General features: G+C 49.4%; 1 protein-coding gene across 1 annotated transcript in view; it reads left to right on the plus strand.

The window, feature by feature from the left end:
• Positions 1-6313: 6313 nt before the first annotated feature.
• Positions 6314-17949, plus strand: part of ALDH1A3 (aldehyde dehydrogenase 1 family member A3) — a 37514-nt gene continuing 25878 nt past the window's right edge. The window contains exons 1-3 of the mRNA XM_054449974.2: positions 6314-6609; positions 11940-12044; positions 13960-14100. Coding sequence (XP_054305949.1) covers positions 6511-6609; positions 11940-12044; positions 13960-14100 — 345 coding nt within the window. The 5' untranslated portion in view covers positions 6314-6510. The remainder of the gene's footprint in view (positions 6610-11939; positions 12045-13959; positions 14101-17949) is intronic.

Below are 17949 nucleotides of genomic sequence, written 5' to 3' on the forward strand. Positions count from 1 at the left end.
GTCTCTTAATTGAAGAACTATCTTTGCAAATAATATAATATATAATACAATGTAATGTATAATACAGTGTAATGTAATGCAAACTCAATGCTTGCAGACATGGTCAATAATAAAAGACATTATAAATATGAAAATACTATAGGTCACTAATTAATCTATTCCCCTGGGAGTGGAGTGTTTTAGAATCACCATAATGCCATATGAAACTAGATGAAAATATACATAAATAGGTTTCCTGCCTGCTACATACATAACAGGCTTCCTGTCTGCCTAAACATGTTATAAGACATGATGTGCTTTATAGACGCTTTCTGATTACAGGGGAACCTCAAGAGTGCTGCCTGAGCAACTCTCATTACACAAAGACACAACTGCAAGAGGATCCCCAGGCATTCCCATGAGAACACAGATTCTGACAACCCCTGCATCCCCACTTTGGTCTCCACCCCAGGACTCACATCATGGCAAAAATCCAAGGGCAGATTCTTGGGTAACTAATGCTCTTTTACAAGGGGTCCCGGATGAAGGGCAGGGGAAAATCTTGTCACTGTGGGGCTAGGATAGATGAACCCAGGAGTGATTTGCCAAATGTGCACATACTCAAATTATTTTTCAAACATTTTGGGTTTGGCAAAATGCATGTTGCTAAGCCCCCTTTCCCGACAGTGTTATACCCACGTGAACTTCAAGGGAAATTCAACATGTATGTTTCTGATTCTCTTAGGCTTATCTCAGCACAATTATTTAGCAAGAATCACTTCGTGTCCAAGAATCTTCCTGAACCCTTTCTTTTGTAAGACCCCTTAAACAATTTTCCTTTTAACCAGGGAGTATGTTTTGTCTGGAGTAAATTGAACTGAAACCCCAAAAAGTGTGGTTCAAAATTCAGAATTCTTGGATTTTGAAGGAGATTGGAAAGTCTGCAAACAACTTCTTACATCACTGAGAATGGCCGGTGGTAGTATTCAGGGGTGTGAAGTATTATGAGCAAAATTCAGTGATAATATGGAGTGACATTTTGTTTACTTTAAAACAAAGTCTGACTTCTTGCTGCCTGAGTTGAGTGCTGGCCTGACCAAGTATCTTCCAGGTCTGGGTGGCCCAGGGACTTTTACAGTCACTCAATCTCTCTGAGTGTTGGTGCCTTCCTCAGTAGATGTGAGGACACAACTAATAACTGTGAGCACCAGAGGATGGCAGCTCCACGGGGCTTTTGTACCAAAGAGATTCTCTTCCCTAGTAGGACCTCATCATCCAATTTAGGCATTTAAAGCTGTGAATGAATCAATGAGCTAGCTCCATTTATTCCATCCCAGAGCTAGTTTTTGTTTTTGTTTTTTAACATACTATAAACCTGAGCACAGCACATCAAAGTTATTTGATTAAGGTCAAAAATAACAGAGACAGTGATCAGATTTTTATATCTGTGCTGCTCCGTTTATACAAAAATGAGATCATTATTCCACTTGAGTTTAAAAGTTTGCTTTTCTTGTCATAGCGATGGCCAACAGCCAGCTATGCTGCTTAGGATTAAGTTGGCCACATATAACAGAAAACCCAAATGGCAGGCTTTAATAATACAGGGATTTTCCTTTTTCTCACATGAAAAAAAAATCCAAGAAAAAATATCCAGGGATGAAAGACTGGTTCCATGGCCATCAGGGACCCAGGTTCTTCATAAGTGTCTCTTCCAATTTCCTTACCATGGAACTTGCATTTCAGAATTGCATTGTGGTTACATGAGGGCTGCTGGAGACCCAGCTTTCACGTCTGTGTTCCAGGCAGCAGACAGGAAGAAGCTGACTCAGTCCCATATAAAGAGCTTCTTTGGTCCTGAACTCCTGGCCTCAAGTGATCCTCCCACTTTGACCTCCCAAAGTGCTAGGATTACAGGCATGAGCCACCATGCCTAAGAGCTTCTTTGGAAGCCCAAACCAAAAACTTCAGCTTATACTTCTTTAACCACCCATCTGCAAGAGAAGCTTGGAAATACGTTTATCAAAGCCCATTGCCACCCTCAACATGGGATTCCACTGGCAAGAACGGAGAGAACTATTGGGTACTCAACCAACTCTCTCGACCTTACTCTCCATGCTGTCTCCTGGCTGGGCCACAACTCTCCTCCACTGGAAGACAGACCAAGGGGAAAGCTCTGGCAGCTGTGAACTGGCAGGCTGTGTGTGTGTGCATGTGTGTGTGCATGTGTGCATGCATGTGTATGTGTGTATGTGTGTGTGCATGTGTGTGTGGCTTCACTGAGGCCTGACTTGCAAATACCATGATGTCTCCTTGCTTTTATGTAATGAGTTCTCCGATTGCTTCTGCCTGGTCCAAGACTGATTTGCTTCAGCCTAACATTGTGTGGGGAAGGCCTTTCCCAGGGCCAGAAAGGACTGGCAGGGCTGGAGAGAAAGCAGCTGGCGGAGCTGTGTGGTGGGCTGGCAGCTCCTTTCTCTTCACCTTGTTTGGGTGTCATCAGCTCTTCTTTCTCCAACCTGGGGTACTCCTGCCTCGATATAATCAATCACTGATGGAAACTCGCAGGGAAAAAGATTTGTTTGTGTGTTCCTTGAGGACAGAACAATATTGTAATATTTGATGGGTCTTAATTTATAGTAAACTTGAAAGGTAAGTAGTTGCCTATTCTAGTCAGGTTGAGGCGACACCGAATGACTCACATGAAACATGGAATTGACTTCATTGATACCAGCAGGGAGGTGCTCACAGTGAAGTCAGCCTTCCCTCACCACAGGGGCACACGCCACCCCCATTTTATAGTCAAAAAACCTGAAATTAGGTCGCCTCCCTGAGTCACCCAAGAGCTGGCCTGAGAGCTGCACAGTGGGGTGACCAGGCTTCCCTACATCAAAGAACTACCCTCAGCCCAGGGGCCTGGCTCTCTAGGAAGGGGTTCAGAATGCACACTCAAGTCCCAGGCCCCTGCCTCAACTCCACAACACTGAGGGAGGTGAGTAGACTGGGTGGGAGAGGCAGCTCTGCAGCTGGCCAGAGGCTGTGGGGACACAAGGGGTGCTCAGTAGACCTGGGCGTCTCTCCACAAGGCTCAGGTACCAGATCGGAAATAACATGAAACACAGTAGGGGGTTCATCAACGTCATCATCACTATTCACTACATTGCTTCAGACCTCAACATCACCCACAAATGATTATGGGTTTAAAAATGGAATGAGGTTGAACTTAGGGGGTGACCACCTGACTTCTGTTTTATCTTAGTCTTTTATTCATGCTTCTTTTTACTGAGTGTTCATCTGCAAACAAGCCTGCAACATGACATGTCTTGGACTCAGCTCATTTGATGCACCAACAAGACAAACAGCAGACAACGGCAGCACCACAGAGCTGAAAACAAAATGAATAAATACTTTTTCACAATGAAATGAGCAGAGGGACTGTTGACTTGGGGGACTCCCGCAAGCCAGAGACAGTGGGGGGAACTTGCTGACTTCCAAGGAGAAAAGCCAGCAAAGAGGAACCAGTCTCCAGGAAGAATATGAAAATGAAGAGCTGGTATGTAGATAGCACTTCTTGAGAGCCTTATCTTGCTTAAGCCTCCCCAAACACTGTAAAGTAGGAAGGAGATTATGGAAAAGAAAACTGAAGTTCAGAGAGATCAATATCCAACCCAAGGGTGCATAGCTGGAACTCAGGTCAGGGATGTGATCAGAAGGGGCTGGGCCTCTGCCATCTCCAATGCTCAGGCAACTCATCACTGAACCAAACACCCAGCAACCCACTGTGAGCAAAAACAAGTCTTCCTCCTTTCCAGCCCCTGTGGTCCCTGCCTCTGAGGCCACAGCTAGGAGATATGGTTCCTAGGAAAGGCACAACGAAGAGGGATACTCCCACCATTTTTGACCTTCAAAGCTCTTGGTGTCTTCACTATGCCCTGTGCAACCCCAGTGACATGGGACCACCCTGGGTCATAGGTGTTCACCTGCCTGAAAGAATAGGACAGAGGAATGTCAGAGAAGCCCCTCCTCCCTGCGCTGCACCACCCACTCTCACACAGTCTGGCCTTAATTTCTCGACCGATGGTGATGTCTGGGACAAGTATCTGCACGCCTGTTTACTCACCCGTAAAATGGGGAGAAGCACATTTGCCTCCACCCCTCCCGCTGATGGGAGCAGAGGTAGAGCCTGCTTGTCTGGACAAGCTCAGAGCTAGGCCCATCCTCCTGACCTGCTCTCTGGGAGCCACCTACTGTGACAAAGTCTATGGCTGAGTGCTCCAGTCTGATCTCAGGCTCCGAGGATCACGTGGGTATCAAAACGGAGGAGCTGCAGGTGAGCCAGTCGGCATCAGTGCAACTGGCTCCTGAGACCAGACGCCTCGGGTCACAAGGATGACTGAGTGTGAGGTGAGGTGGCTTTCATTCCTGACTTTATAGCCAATAAAGTGGTGGCTGTCTATCTTTGACCAAACAGGCTGGACTATCTTCCCTAAAGGAGCAGAGTTCTAAGCTCAACCCCATTTGCCTCCCCCATCAATCCAGCAATTATTTAATTAACACAGTTTCCTCTATAAATTTTACTTCAGTTTTTTTTTTTTTTAAATCCTGGCAGTGACATAATGTCAACCATCAAGGATCCCAGATAAAGTCTCAGAATGGGAGTTCAGTTTGTAAAGCATCCCTAGTTGCAGCTTCCTGGGGCCTGCTGCACCCACTGGCCTTGGGCCCCTGGCCTCTATCCATGCAGGAAGGGTTTGTCGATACACCCTGACGGTCCTCTTGGGCTCAGGCACCCAAATGCTAGGGCTCAGCACCCAGCCGGGGGCCCTGGCATAGCACATCTGCCCAGATGTTTTCAGGAGACCCAAGTGCGAGCGATGGGGCCAGCCAAGAGGGCAGGGAGCCCAGGATTTGGCAGAAGCAGCTGAGGAAAGAGCTGGCATTGCTCAGACTCACCAGTGTTAGCTAGCTGATATTGGTCAAGTCTGCCCCGCTCGAGGGTCCATTATCCCCTTTCCCCGGCCTCAGCTGTGCACTCCAGGCCATAACAGCACAAGACCTTTCCACCACCACAGGGTAAGGGTCAGATGTGGGGTTTCCAAAAGCTTCAAAACTTACCCCTCTATCCAGCTCTATCCAGAAGGACACCAGGGGACAGAGTTGGACACGGAGGCCTCAAAACAGGAGGAGCCTCAGGAACATAAGCAGACCCCTCCCCATTGTTGATTACTTGGGGTTACCTACAGAAAGAGAGGGACTGAAGGGGCTGAGCCTATCTGAGGATTAAAGCACAGCTTTTGTCAGGAGTTCGTGCCTCCCGTCTTTGTTCCAGCGACCTGAGGAATGGCACGCATCAGAAGCCGCTTCCGTGTCTCAGATGGGGCCTGGGTCAAGTCCTGGGAGTTGATGGAACATTTCCCAAATCGCAAAAGGAGAGGAGCTAGTTTTACCTCCCCCTCCTGGGAAGTTACGCGCGACAAGAATTTCAACTCTTAAAACGATTAGCAGCAAAGATCTCATGTGCTTTTTTTTAATTATCATTTTTTAATCGAAGTATAATTTATGCATTTAAAACATCAAATCAGTTGCACTCCGGGCTCTGGGATGGAAGGCGGTGTGCGCCTGTGAAGGTCAGAGGCCCAGCGGCGCCAGGGCTCCACAGCGTAGAGCTGGAACGGTCCGGCGCTTTGCTTTCGCCTTCTGCCCCCCTGCGCGTGAAGCCCCAGGGCCGCGGGGAAATTCCAGGCCAGCCGGGCCGGGGTGCGCCCGCCGCTGTCCCCGCTCGGGCAGGGTGGGGCGCAGCGGGCGTCTGTCCTGCTAGCGGGGATCGGGCGGCTGCACCCAAGACCAGGGCACGTGCGCAGCGACGCGGGGCAGCCCCGCCAGGAGCCCCGACTGGGGCGCGGCGCAGGGCCCGGCGGAGAGGCGCATCCCGGAGCGCGGCGAGCGCGCTGTGCGGCGGCTGGGAGTGGGCTGCAGGTGCCGCGGGGAGAGCCCGCCCGACTCCGGGGAGGCAGCGGAGCGCCGTGGCCCCTGCGGCTCAGCGCCCTGCGGGGTCGGGTGTCCCTGCGGCTCAGCGCCCTGCGGGGTCGGGTGTCCCTGCGGCTCAGCGCCCTGCGGGGTCGGGTGTCCCAGCGGCTCAGCGCCCTGCGGGGTCGGGTGTCCCAGCCCTGCGACTTCCGGGGCCCGGCGGCACTTCGGGGAGCCGGTCCAAAGGCAGCCTCCCGGGCCAGAGAGCGCGCGGCGCGGTCGCCGGGACGGGCCGCAGCACTCGGGCTCCCGCAGGGGCGGCGGGCGGGGCGGGGCGGGGCGGGGCGGGGTGGGGTGAGGCGGGCCGCCCTCCCCTCTCCTCCCTCCCGCAGCCCGCCCTCCCTTCCTCCGGTCCCGCAGCCAATTAGACGGCCCCTCGGGTGGGAGGCGTGGGGCGCTGCATAAAGCGGCGGGGAGCTGTCACCCCGGGAGCAGGCTGCGCAGGGCCCGGGCCGAGCCGGTGCGCCGCAGACTAGGGCGCCTCGGGCCGGGGAGCGCGGAGGAGCCATGGCCACCGCTAACGGGGCCGTGGAAAACGGGCAGCCGGACGGGAAGCCGCCTGCCCCGCCGCGCCCTATCCGCAACCTGGAGGTCAAGTTCACCAAGGTGAGCTGGGCGCCCCTCCCGCCCGACGGCCGCCAGCCTCTGCGCTGGGCAACCAGCCTCGGGGCGGCGGGGGCGAGGGACCAGCAGGCCGGGGGTCCGCCGGGCGCTCCGGAGACCCGAGCCTCCCTGCCCGGGCTCGGCCCTCTAGAAACGGCACCTTCCGCGGGGCATCTTGGGCGGGATCGCAGGCGGCGGGGCTCGGCGCTGTGAGCCTCGAAGCCGGGAAACCGAGGCCGTCTAGCGCCCGCGCGGTGCCGGGGCTGCACGCATCCCCGCGAGGCCCCGACGTGTCCCTGCACTGCCCGCTTTGATCGCGAGTGGAGGTGCGCGCCGCGTTGACTCGGAGCGCGGTGGTCTCCCTCCCCAAAAACTCCTGGGATGATTTCCAGGGTGGACGAGTCTGGCTTTGAGAGGGTCAGAGGTGCCCGAGAACGCCAAGAGAGAGGGTCCGGGAGCCAGATGGCGGAGCTGCAGTTAGAAGACTGGGGAAACAGGTCCTCCGAGCAAAGCGCATCGGGCACCTTCCGTGCTTAGTTTATGCCCAGCTCACCAGCAGAACTGGGAGGAGGAGGAGGGTGCTCACTTACTGACGAAACCTCCCCGGAGCCCAGAGGTCCCGGTGTTTACAGACAAGGAGCGCGCTCCGGAAGGTCGCAGATCTGGGCCTTTGGGAAGCGGTGGGTGGCAAGGCCGAGCGGCCAGGCCCCGTCGCGCCGCAGAAGCGCACGGTTCTCTGCCTCCTGGCGCGGTGGGCTGGGAGGCTACAGGGTTGGCAGAGCGGTGAGATTACCTGCCTGGGGCAGAAAGGAATAAAAGAAGATGGTGAGGCCTCCGAGGCCTCTGAGCTGGGGCTGAGGAGGGCCAAGAGACCCGGGTCCGGAAGCGCGACCCGATGGAGGACACCCCCAGGCTGCCTGGCGTGCGCTTCTGTCCGTGGGCCGGTGCTGGGACATTTAGAGGCACAGGCCAGGCCGGGAGCCATTGCCTTCACTTTCCCCACCTTTGGCTTCTCTTGATTTTTGCTTTTATCCATAGCCCCCAACTCCAGCTGACACCGCACTTAGAGAATTTCTTCATCCGTTTTACTTTAAGAAGTAGCAATTATCTTTCTCAAAGAGTTTTAATCGAGCGGAGAAAGTTGCAGGGCACTATGTGTGGCCTTCAGATTTGGGTCTTTTGGCACTTAATTCCCAATGTCGGCTGAGCCTCTGATCACATGACATTTAAATTAACTGTTTTCAGAAGGCTCTGTAATCAACAAAGACACGTCGCTGTAAATTAAACGCTGGAAATTATTCTTAATGTAGTTTTCTTTGTAATACCAGCTTCAGAGTGAAAATTCCAACACGAATTCTGGGAAGAGTGAAAATGGTACCCTAATTTTGTAAGACCCTAACCCTAGGTGCTTGGCTGCTGCTACTGGTGGTTAAGTGGGGAGGTTGTTTGTTTTCTTTTGGTTGTACAGGATTTCAAAATACTATATATAGAAACCAGAAAGTAAACGTATTATGGTCCTTTTACTTTTTATGTTTTTGAGTCCTATCAGCAATCTGACCACATACAAGAAGTTTACCTCTTTCTCTATGATTTTTAGGACACTTTTAAAGTGTAGATGTAGCCCTTGTGGAGATCTTAGACAATTCACAGAGCAATGGTTGTCTGTTGTCTTGGTGGGTGCGCAACCTTTGCCAGTTAAAGGGAACCAGTGCAGGAGTGAGGCTGAGGGAAGGTGGTCGATCGGCCTGGAGTGCTGGGATCTTGAGTGGTCTCCCAGGCGATGAAGGCCCCAACTGCCTGACACCGGCTGCTCCCTCCTCACCCGTTGGGGGACAGTGCTACTGCCTGCTCTGTCCTGGCTCCTGGCCCATCTCTGCGGAGACCTCCCCATAGCAGTTGTGGACCCAGGCAGCCTGTGTGGCTGAGGGTGGCCAGCCAGTGCCCTGGCACAGTCCTCAGGGAGCCTGGACTGGAGAGGCGGCCGAGAGTGAGGCCACCAAGAGTGCCTGCCGAGGGAAGGAGAGGGATAAACTGAAGTGCAGGACCGAGGCCCAGAGTGGGCAAGTGGCCCAGCAGGTGGGTGGCCTGGCAGGAGGGCAGACGGTGGAGCATGGGAGCCAGCAGTGGTCTGCTATTTTCCAACATTGACTCGTGGTGCTTCTTGATAATGGGGCACACACCAGAGTTGGTCCATCTGAGCCCCAGCCCTGGCAGTGCCACTTCCCAGGGTGGTCCAACTTTCGGGATGACTTTGTTAAAGCCCTTCGTTTGTCGTCACATGTGACCATTGCATTCTCTAGGGGCATGCTGTGTGATTCTGGAGAGCTGAGAGCCCCTCCAGGGTCCCCACACAGATCTCAGAGGATAGAAGTCACTTCTAATTTAGGGGGCCTCTCTTTCTTTCCTTATAAAATTTCTTCCAGTAGCAGGGATTCTCTTTAAAGTTTTCTGATTTTTAAAACACCAGTTTTTATTATCTCTCTTACGAAAAATAAAATTCCCCCAAATCTCCTTTTCTGAAAACGTATTCTTTTTGAGTTTAGCTGAGTGGCCTGTTGTCAGATGGAAGTTACTGGAAATCGGCAGCAATAGGATTCACTTGTATGACTGCCATCTTCACCTCTGCCTGAGACACCTTACAGCTCAGTCCTGATTCCATGTCATTCTGTTCCTTTTGTAAAATGTGAACCATGTCTACAGCTCAATGTAGCCTAATGCTATACCTCTGTAAGGTTTGTTGCATGTCTACAGCTCAATGTAGCCTAATGCTATACCTCTATAAGGTTTGTTGCATGCTAATCCACAAATCAAAGACAACAGTTCCTTCTAGACCCTTTACCCTGATTTGGAGTTCAAAATAATACAGCCAGCATAATCAGTAGACCGTATTTATATACCCTTTCCTTATATTTGTGCTTTTGTTTTGTTTTAGTGGAGAGAAAAATCAACAGTAGAAACCACTTACAAGATTACTTACTACTGTAGTGTGGTATAAAGTAAAAGATTTTACAAAATTAAAAACATAGTGATGGGAAAATATGGTTAGAGTCAAACAGTCTGATTTTTTTTGAGGTTGCTGGTTACAGATCAATGTCATGAACAAACAGTAATTTTTTTTGGAGGAGCATGCTTGGAGATGAAGTATAGCAGACATCCGATCATTGTAATCTGTTTTCAGTCCCCTTATTTATATTCTCTTCTGCCACCTTCTTATTTTCCCTCCCCCTTGGAATTGATACCAGGAAGGACCTGGAATCAGCAATTTTCACTGACAGTCTCTATTATCCAACCCACGAAATTTCATCTTTCTACAAATGGGCCCCTCTTCCTGGCTGCACTTTCCTCCCCGCACTAACTTAACTCTTCTTCCCCAGTTATTAATTTCTCGCTGTTACCAAGTGATGACTTGCTGGATGGCAAAAGTGAACTCTTGGATTTAGTTTCAGCTGGAAGAATAAACCTGTAATTGTAGCCTGGCCTTTTCCTGGTGCACTTCCCTGGGGGCCTGGCCTCACGTTGGAGACGCTAAGCTTCCAGAAGCCAGACAGGCAAGTCCCACTGGTGACCGATGCTCTCAGTTCTGTATTCCAAACTAGGGGGCAGCTGGTCTCTGCTCACCTGCCCAGCCAGAGTCTGCCTCTTGTGCTTGGTCCCCAACCGACTCAGACCAGGCTTCCTCACCCATGAGCTTCAGAGGTTTTTGTGGGTTTGTTTTTTTTTTTTTAACATTCTATCAACTTTTAAGTTCTGGGGTATATGTGCAGGATGTGCAGGTTTGTTACATAGGTAAACATGTGCCATGGTGGTTTGCTGCACAGATCAACCCATCACCCAGGTATTAATCTGGAGCTGTGGAGTTTATACAGGAAGCTCAATACAGAGAATGTAACCAAGACGCATGCTTAGGAGATGGCTGCCCTCTCTCATCTGTCATCACTGGGGAGTCAAATGTTCCAAATGAATCAATTTCACAATAATTGAAATTAGCCCTTGAGGGATGCAATTCTTCCTTTAAACAATTCAAAAAGAAGCAAAGTAAAGCTATGTATACCAAATGCAGACAGATGTAAAAACGGAACCTGATGAACTAATTCTGTACTCAGAAATTATTGATGGCATTTTACTTGACAGACATGCATGTTAGCCATTTCTGCCACAGGGGTTTTTCTGATGCTGTGATAGGCTGTGATGAGGAAGCCATTCCAAGTTGGTGTAGCAGGAGTTTGTGTGTCTTCTGGCTGGGCAGCTAGGGACCTGCGTGCTGTCAGAATGTGTTTTGTATATTGTCTGTCATGTCTGTTCCTAGTTCTTTTCCAAAAGCCTCTCTTTTAATGTGACATTATTAAGACAATTAGAACTTAGTGTAAACTAACAGTAAATAGTACATATGTTTCAGTGCATGGACTTCGTATGTTCTTCTTTGTCTGCTCATGATGTCTTTTGTTAAACAAATTTTCATTCTCATCTGCATTCCGGATCATTGAGGTTCCCAGAAAAGTGATTTCTGTGGGTTATATGAAGTTATTTGTGACATCTCTTAATGTAACCTGGAAAGTTTCTAACCCAGACATTTAACTTTGTATTTCAACACTGGTTTATTATCAAGCTTCGGAAGTTTTGTGTGTGTGTTTTTTTTTTTTTGACATTTTATCAACTTCTATTTTAAGTTCTAGGGTACATGTGTAGGATGTGCAGGTCTGTTACATAGGTAAACATGTGCCATGGTGGTTTGCTATGAAAATACACATTTTAAGGGGAATGTGCTGGGGAGGGACATGCTGATGTGCATTGGTGAAAACTGAAAACTGAAGGGCGATGGTGAGATCCTCCTCAAAGTGAGCTCCTTGGCAATCAGTCTTGCTGAGTGTTGCCACTGAAAGTAGAAAGGGAGTACTCGGTGCGTCCTTACCCTTCAGGGGCAGGCAGGCTGCTCGGGACTTTTATATATATAAATCTATTGACTCTTCCCCCAAGGTCTATGAGGGTATGAGATTCCATTCATAGCCTCTATTTAACCATTTAAGTTGCCATTCCTCTGTGAATCCATGTTATTGCTGAAAATAATAATAATAATTTAGAAAAAAATCTCTAAGTGACTTTAGTTTTATTTGACCAAAACTTGAATTTCGAATCTGTCCTGGTTGATCTGTTGGTCATGTGGTCCTGGGACTCTGTCCCTCTCCGGGTCTCATCTATAAAATGTTGAAGGGGAGAGGGAAGCAGCAGGGAGGAAGGTGGACAAGATGGATAAGACGTTACCTAAGGTCCTTAGCATGTTGAAATTATATGATTTTGATCTAAACCTAATTCGTTACACTTCCTTTCCTGGTTAGATATTTATCAACAATGAATGGCATGAATCCAAGAGTGGGAAAAAGTTTGCTACATATAACCCTTCAACTCTGGAGAAAATATGTGAAGTGGAAGAAGGAGATAAGGTAAATACTTTTAAAAAAATTGCTCTAAGTAATTCAATTATAGATGACCAAAGGATAAGGAAATGGTTTGGCTTAGCTATAAGGCAGAACTGGCCCATCCTAGGGGCAGGGCCTGGGCTAGCTGTGCGAATTGGCGTGTGGTTCTCAGACACGTGGCACAGAATGGGATCAATTACCGATGATCCTCTGCAGAGAATCATTCTCCTTTGATAGATGTTTCTCCATCTATGAGGATGACCTCAGCTATCCTCATCATATGGCTAAAGGAAAGGTTTTCTTTTTTCTTTTTTTTTTTTAATCAATTATTTGGACCTGGAGGCATTAAAGAATCTTTCCAGAAAGCATTTCCTGCTGGTGTGTTTCACCAAATGCAGCATTCTGACAGGAGACACTTTAGAAAAAAATAGACTTGAAGGAAAAAAATAGCTGCTACCCGGGTGATGCGGGGATAGTTAACAAGGTAACCACCAGATTTCTTTTCTCCTAGAAATTTACATGAGCATGGAAAGCGGTAATCTTTATCACTCTATTTGCAAGTGCAAGGTCTATATCGTAATACAGAAGCTAAGGGACTTCTGAATGTGTCCTTTATACATTGCAAGGCCATCAGATCTATTCTGAATGTCAGTGCAGAGGTAAAGCCCTTCCACTGAGGGCAGGGAGATGTAAATGTTTCCTTAGCTGCTGGAGCACTGGACTGATGTTCTTAGTCAGCAAACTGATGACGTTGGAAGTGGATGGAGTGAAGGGCGTGTGCAGAGTAGGCTTGGATTTTATCTTGCCCATGAGTTTTTGTGACAGACGTGCAAATGCACACTGGCCCAACCTACACAGACCTCCCTCTGTGGGGCACCTCATGACAGTTAGGCTCTGCTAACAAAGAACGTGGCACAGAGAAGCTCATAGAAAAATGTGAGGGCATCGGGGGGAAGCCATGACATGGAATGGGGTTTCCACTAGGAGACGCCCAAGTGCCCCGTACAGGGGCTGGGAGGAGAACGAGACCCTAGCCCTGGGCCTTGATTTCTCCCTTGGTCTGAGTGAGTGTTCTGAGCCAGAGGCCACCCCACCCTCTGCAGCTGGAAAGGTCCTGGCCTCCACCCCAGAGCCTGGGACAAGGAATTCAGTGTCCCACTGCCAAGCTTCTGCTCACCCCCAAGCCAGCTCTGGACACCCAGAGTCTCCCTAGAGTCACTCCTGCCTGGTGTCCCGCATCCACTCCTTGCTGTACCTTCCTAGAAAGAGAGAGGCATGGAGGGGACTTCGAGACGAATGTGGCCCATTTTCCTGAGAAAAAGAGACAGTGACACTACTCTAAATGGCCCTCACTTCTTTCCTTTTAGAAAGAAGGTTCTGTTGTGATTATTCTATCAGTGCATAAAAGATCCAGTTCTGCTCCCATGGGGTGGGTGAGGCTGAAGGGAGAAAAATGGCCTCCATGCTCCTCCCTGTCTGCGAACTGTTCCACGATGCTCAGTTCTGCAATCCAGGAAGGAACGAATTTCCCCATTCTCACTCTTGGACCACCAGTTCCCAGCTGGGATAAAATGCCAGGCAGACACTTCCCACCTGATCTGTGAACAGCAGGCTTGTGTGCGTTCACACTGAGCCAGCCAGTGGAAAGTTTTTCTGTACTTGGGTCCCTGAGAAAAATAGTCTTTAGGAAATATTTTTAAATGCTTTTTATAATCAGAAACAAACATTGATATTTGGCCACTGTAGAAATATTAAGATGTAAAGAAGAAAAAAATCACTTGAACGCTCCCAGCCACTCAAGTCATTGAAAACCTTGCTGCTGCTTGCAGCCTGTCTGCCAGCGGCACAATTCTGCTGTTCTCTGTAACTGACAGCCGTGGTCCCAAACTGCAGTCGCATCAAAAGATGACACCCTCTCTCTGTTGTTTTGGCCACTCAGCCCGATGTGGACAAGGCTGTGGAGGCTGCACAGGCTGCCTTCCAGAGGGGCTCACTGTGGCGCCGGCTGGATGCCCTGAGTCGTGGGCGGCTGCTGCACCAGCTGGCTGACCTGGTGGAGAGGGACCGCGCCACCTTGGCCGTGAGTACATGCACATGGGGGCCGGTGGGGGATGAGCCAGCCGCACTGAGGGTCCTGTCCGCCATGGGGTGTGGGAAAAAAGATCAGGGTCCTGGTTTTGTGTGGTCGTGGGTCTGTTCCATCCTCTGAGATACAGCTCTCTGGTAATACTTGCAGGTGTTAATGCCTCTAGACTGAATCTTTCATTTCAAAGTCAGACTTTTGTCCTCTGCAGCGCAGCTTCTCGACCACGTGGTTGTCTATAGGAGGTTCAGCTACATCAGTGGTCTCGACCACGTGGTTGTCTACAGGAAGTTCAGCTACATCAGTGGTCTCGACCACGTGGTTGTCTACAGGAGGTTCAGCTACATCAGTGGTCTCGACCACGTGGTTGTCTACAGGAGGTTCAGCTACATCAGTGGTCTCGACCACGTGGTTGTCTACAGGAGGTTCAGCTACATCAGTGGTCTCGACCACGTGGTTGTCTACAGGAGGTTCAGCTACATCAGTGGTCTCGACCACGTGGTTGTCTACAGGAGGTTCAGCTACATCAGTGGTCTCGACCACGTGGTTGTCTACAGGAGGTTCAGCTACATCAGTGGTCTCGACCACGTGGTTGTCTATAGGAGGTTCAGCTACATCAGTGGCCTCAGACCTGGGGCACTCGCAGATTGGTGACCATGAGCTGGGCCATATCCTGGTACCACCTGTGTGTTTATGTACTTAACTTTTTTCTTTTTTGTATTAACTCCCTTTTATTTATTTTATTTTATCTATTTTTTTGAGACAGAGTCTCCCTCTGTCACCCAGGCTGGAGTGCAGTGGCACGATCTCGGCTCACTGCAGCCTGTGCCTCCCAGGTTAAAATGATTCTCTTGCCTCAGCCTCCTGAGTAGCTGGGACTACAGGTGCCTGCCACCATGCCCGGCTAATTTTTATATTTGTAATAGAGACAGGGTTTCATCACGTTGGCCAGGTCTTGAACTCCTGGTCTCGAACTCCTGGCCTCAGGTGATCCACCGGCCTTGGCCTCCCAAGGTGCTGGGATTACAGCACCTTGTGAGCCACTGCACCCAGCCTTAACTCCCTTTTAAACTTAAGTTTAATCTCATCCTAAGAAACAATATTCATGAAATCACAGGTTTGATGTGCTAATTTTATTTTTCTAATACTTACTAAAATAAATGCCACCACTTAACACAGAAAAAATTGTTCCCATGTGACCTAAAATCATTTCTGAATCACCCCTGAACTGGCTCGTAGCGAGCGTATGTGGGGTGGTGGTGACGGCAGGAAAGCCTGGTTATAGGAAACCTCAGAGTAGGAAAGACCTGGGTTCAAATCCCCACTCTGCCACTTACTAGCTGTGTGACTTTGGACAAGTTGTGAAACCTCTCTGAGATTTATTTCTTCATGTAAAATGTCACCGATACTGATAACTCAGTGGTGTAAGAATGATCTATTTAAGATTCTAGGCAGAGTCCCTGGCAGGCAGTAAGCACTAAATAGATGATAGCTATTATTAATAACAGCAGTTATCATAATAAGGCCATGTGAACACCCATTTTCTAACCTCAGCTACATGCACTGCTGGCCAGTAATTTCTAGATACCTTAGGTGGGGATATTGATGCAGCGTACCCCATGAGGTTGGGCTGCCAAGGCATTCATCAGTTGTAAATCCATTTTTTAGCAGGATCCTCAGACCCTCCTCTGGTCATGAGGGAGTGATCAGAGGACATCTCAGGGCCACATTGGGCCATGAGGTCCTTTGCATCCTGTCCTTGCCCATCTCAGCCTCTTGTTTTTAAAAGTCGTTCCAAACCTTGAGGCCCGGTTGTAGGGGAGGAAATCTCCTTTTTGGCCTTTGATTTGGAAAAATGGTTTTTCTGATGTCAGGAGCAAGCAGTAGGGTAGCCACTGTTTAAAGGAGGGTGTCAGCCAGGACACGGAAATTGCTGTTGCCCTTGAATGTGTTTCTTAGGGTGGAGGAACTCTCAGGCCATACTCTTGGGTGCATTTCCCTAAGGGTGCATCAACACAGAAACTCGAGCTCCCCTTCCTTCCTTCCCAGTCAGCCCGGCCAGTCCACATGTTCCCCGGGTGAGGGTAGCTCCCTCCCAGGGTAAGCGCTTCTCTCTGAGGAGCTTCTGGTTTCTTCCTGCAACGTAAGCCAGCCTCAACCCTCAAGCTGCCAAACTGGCTTTTTCAAAAACATTTCTGTTTTCACCCGGCATGAGCTCATCAGTCGGCAATGTCCGTGCGGACTAATAGCAGGCTAGAGAGGATGTGCCCTGGGCACCCCCCGCCCTGAACCCTGTCCTTAAGTGTCAGTATCATCTTAGGAGCAGAGGCTGCAAAGCCACCTTCATCTTCAGGCTGCCCCATTGTCCTGGCACGACTGTGTTTTGATAGCAGACAGCTTTGGAGGATCTCAGAATGCAAACCCAGCAAATCACTTCTGCCACTGGCACCTCACAGCCCACAGGAAATAAGATCCAGCTCTTTACCACTACATGAAAGGGACAAGAGAATTACTGGCAAACACGGTTTTTAAAACTTCAACCACATCACAGGAGAGCGCCCCTTGCTCTCCACCTCGATATGGTTTCCGTGCGTGTTCGTGGAGCGTGTACTCTTGCCGGCTCAGTGGTTTGACAGAGCTGGGTGTTTATTTCTGTGCTCAGTGTCTGGAAACAGATGTGGGGGATCCAGCGGCCCCTGGATGGCTTTCCTTTGCTGGGGCACCCAGGCCCCAACTCTGCTCTTTGGGTGCTCATTTTGGGAGCTCCCAAATGGAAGCCCTCCCTATCCACTCTCCTTTTCACCCCAAGTGCCATTTCTGGGTCCTCTCGTTGTAAGCCCTGCCGTGCTGTTTTCCTGGCACTTCCCATCATTCTTTAGTATCTGAGGGTTATGATGTGTTAATTTCTCAGGAGGCACATTTTTCTCTTAAAATGTTAAAGGAAATAAACTAGGAGTGGCTACACAGTAACAAGTTGTTTAAAGGATGACTGTTTCAATCTGTAGCGAGCACTTGTACTCACTCACCTGCGTAATTTTTTTTAATAATTTCCCGTCTAAACCTATCATGACCTGGGTTTTGCTCAGAGAAATTCCATAAAACTAACCTGGAAAATTCATGTTGTCACTCCAGTAAGCAAACTTGCTGAAGTTGATAATAAAAACAAATAGCAATGCTTGTTGAATGTTCGCCATGTACCTGGCTTGTTGTAGTAACGCTTGCTGAATGCTCACCATTACCCACCTTGTTGATCCGTAGGATTTATTATCTCATTTCAGAGATGAGAAACTGAGGCCCAGAGAGGTTAAGTAACCTGTCCTAGGTCACCCAGCCAGTGGTACTAATCCAGGACGGGAGGCAGAATCTTGGCTCCATGTCTCGCACTTACCCTCAGTGCTGGATGTTGAAGTCCTCTCTCTTGTTCCATCCCAGAAAAGAGCGAAGAATAAACTCCCGATTCCACTGACAGATATGCAGATACTGTCTGGAATAGGTCAGTCTTAGAGGACTTTTTGCACTATTTGCAATTGCTAGGCTTCCCCTGGAAAAATGAAAGTTGACGCTTGAGTGAAAATCTATAGGAACCAACACTAGAGTATACTTGATGTGACACTGGCCTGACTCAGTCCCTGAGCGGCAGCTGCTGGGGGCAGAACACACACCCCCAACCTAGACCAGTCCTGTGGTCTTCAGCAACCCAGTGCCCTGTCTGGGTCCCCAGGTGAGGATCACCAAGCCCTTCTCTGGTGCCTAAAGGGAAGATGATGATAATCAGTGTAATCATCAGTGTTCTCATGTGAACACCAATCCAGCACTCACCATGGGCGGGCACTGTGGACACTGACT

Source organism: Pongo pygmaeus, chromosome 16, assembly GCF_028885625.2.
Source record: "Pongo pygmaeus isolate AG05252 chromosome 16, NHGRI_mPonPyg2-v2.0_pri, whole genome shotgun sequence".
Classification (NCBI taxonomy): domain Eukaryota; kingdom Metazoa; phylum Chordata; class Mammalia; order Primates; family Hominidae; genus Pongo; species Pongo pygmaeus.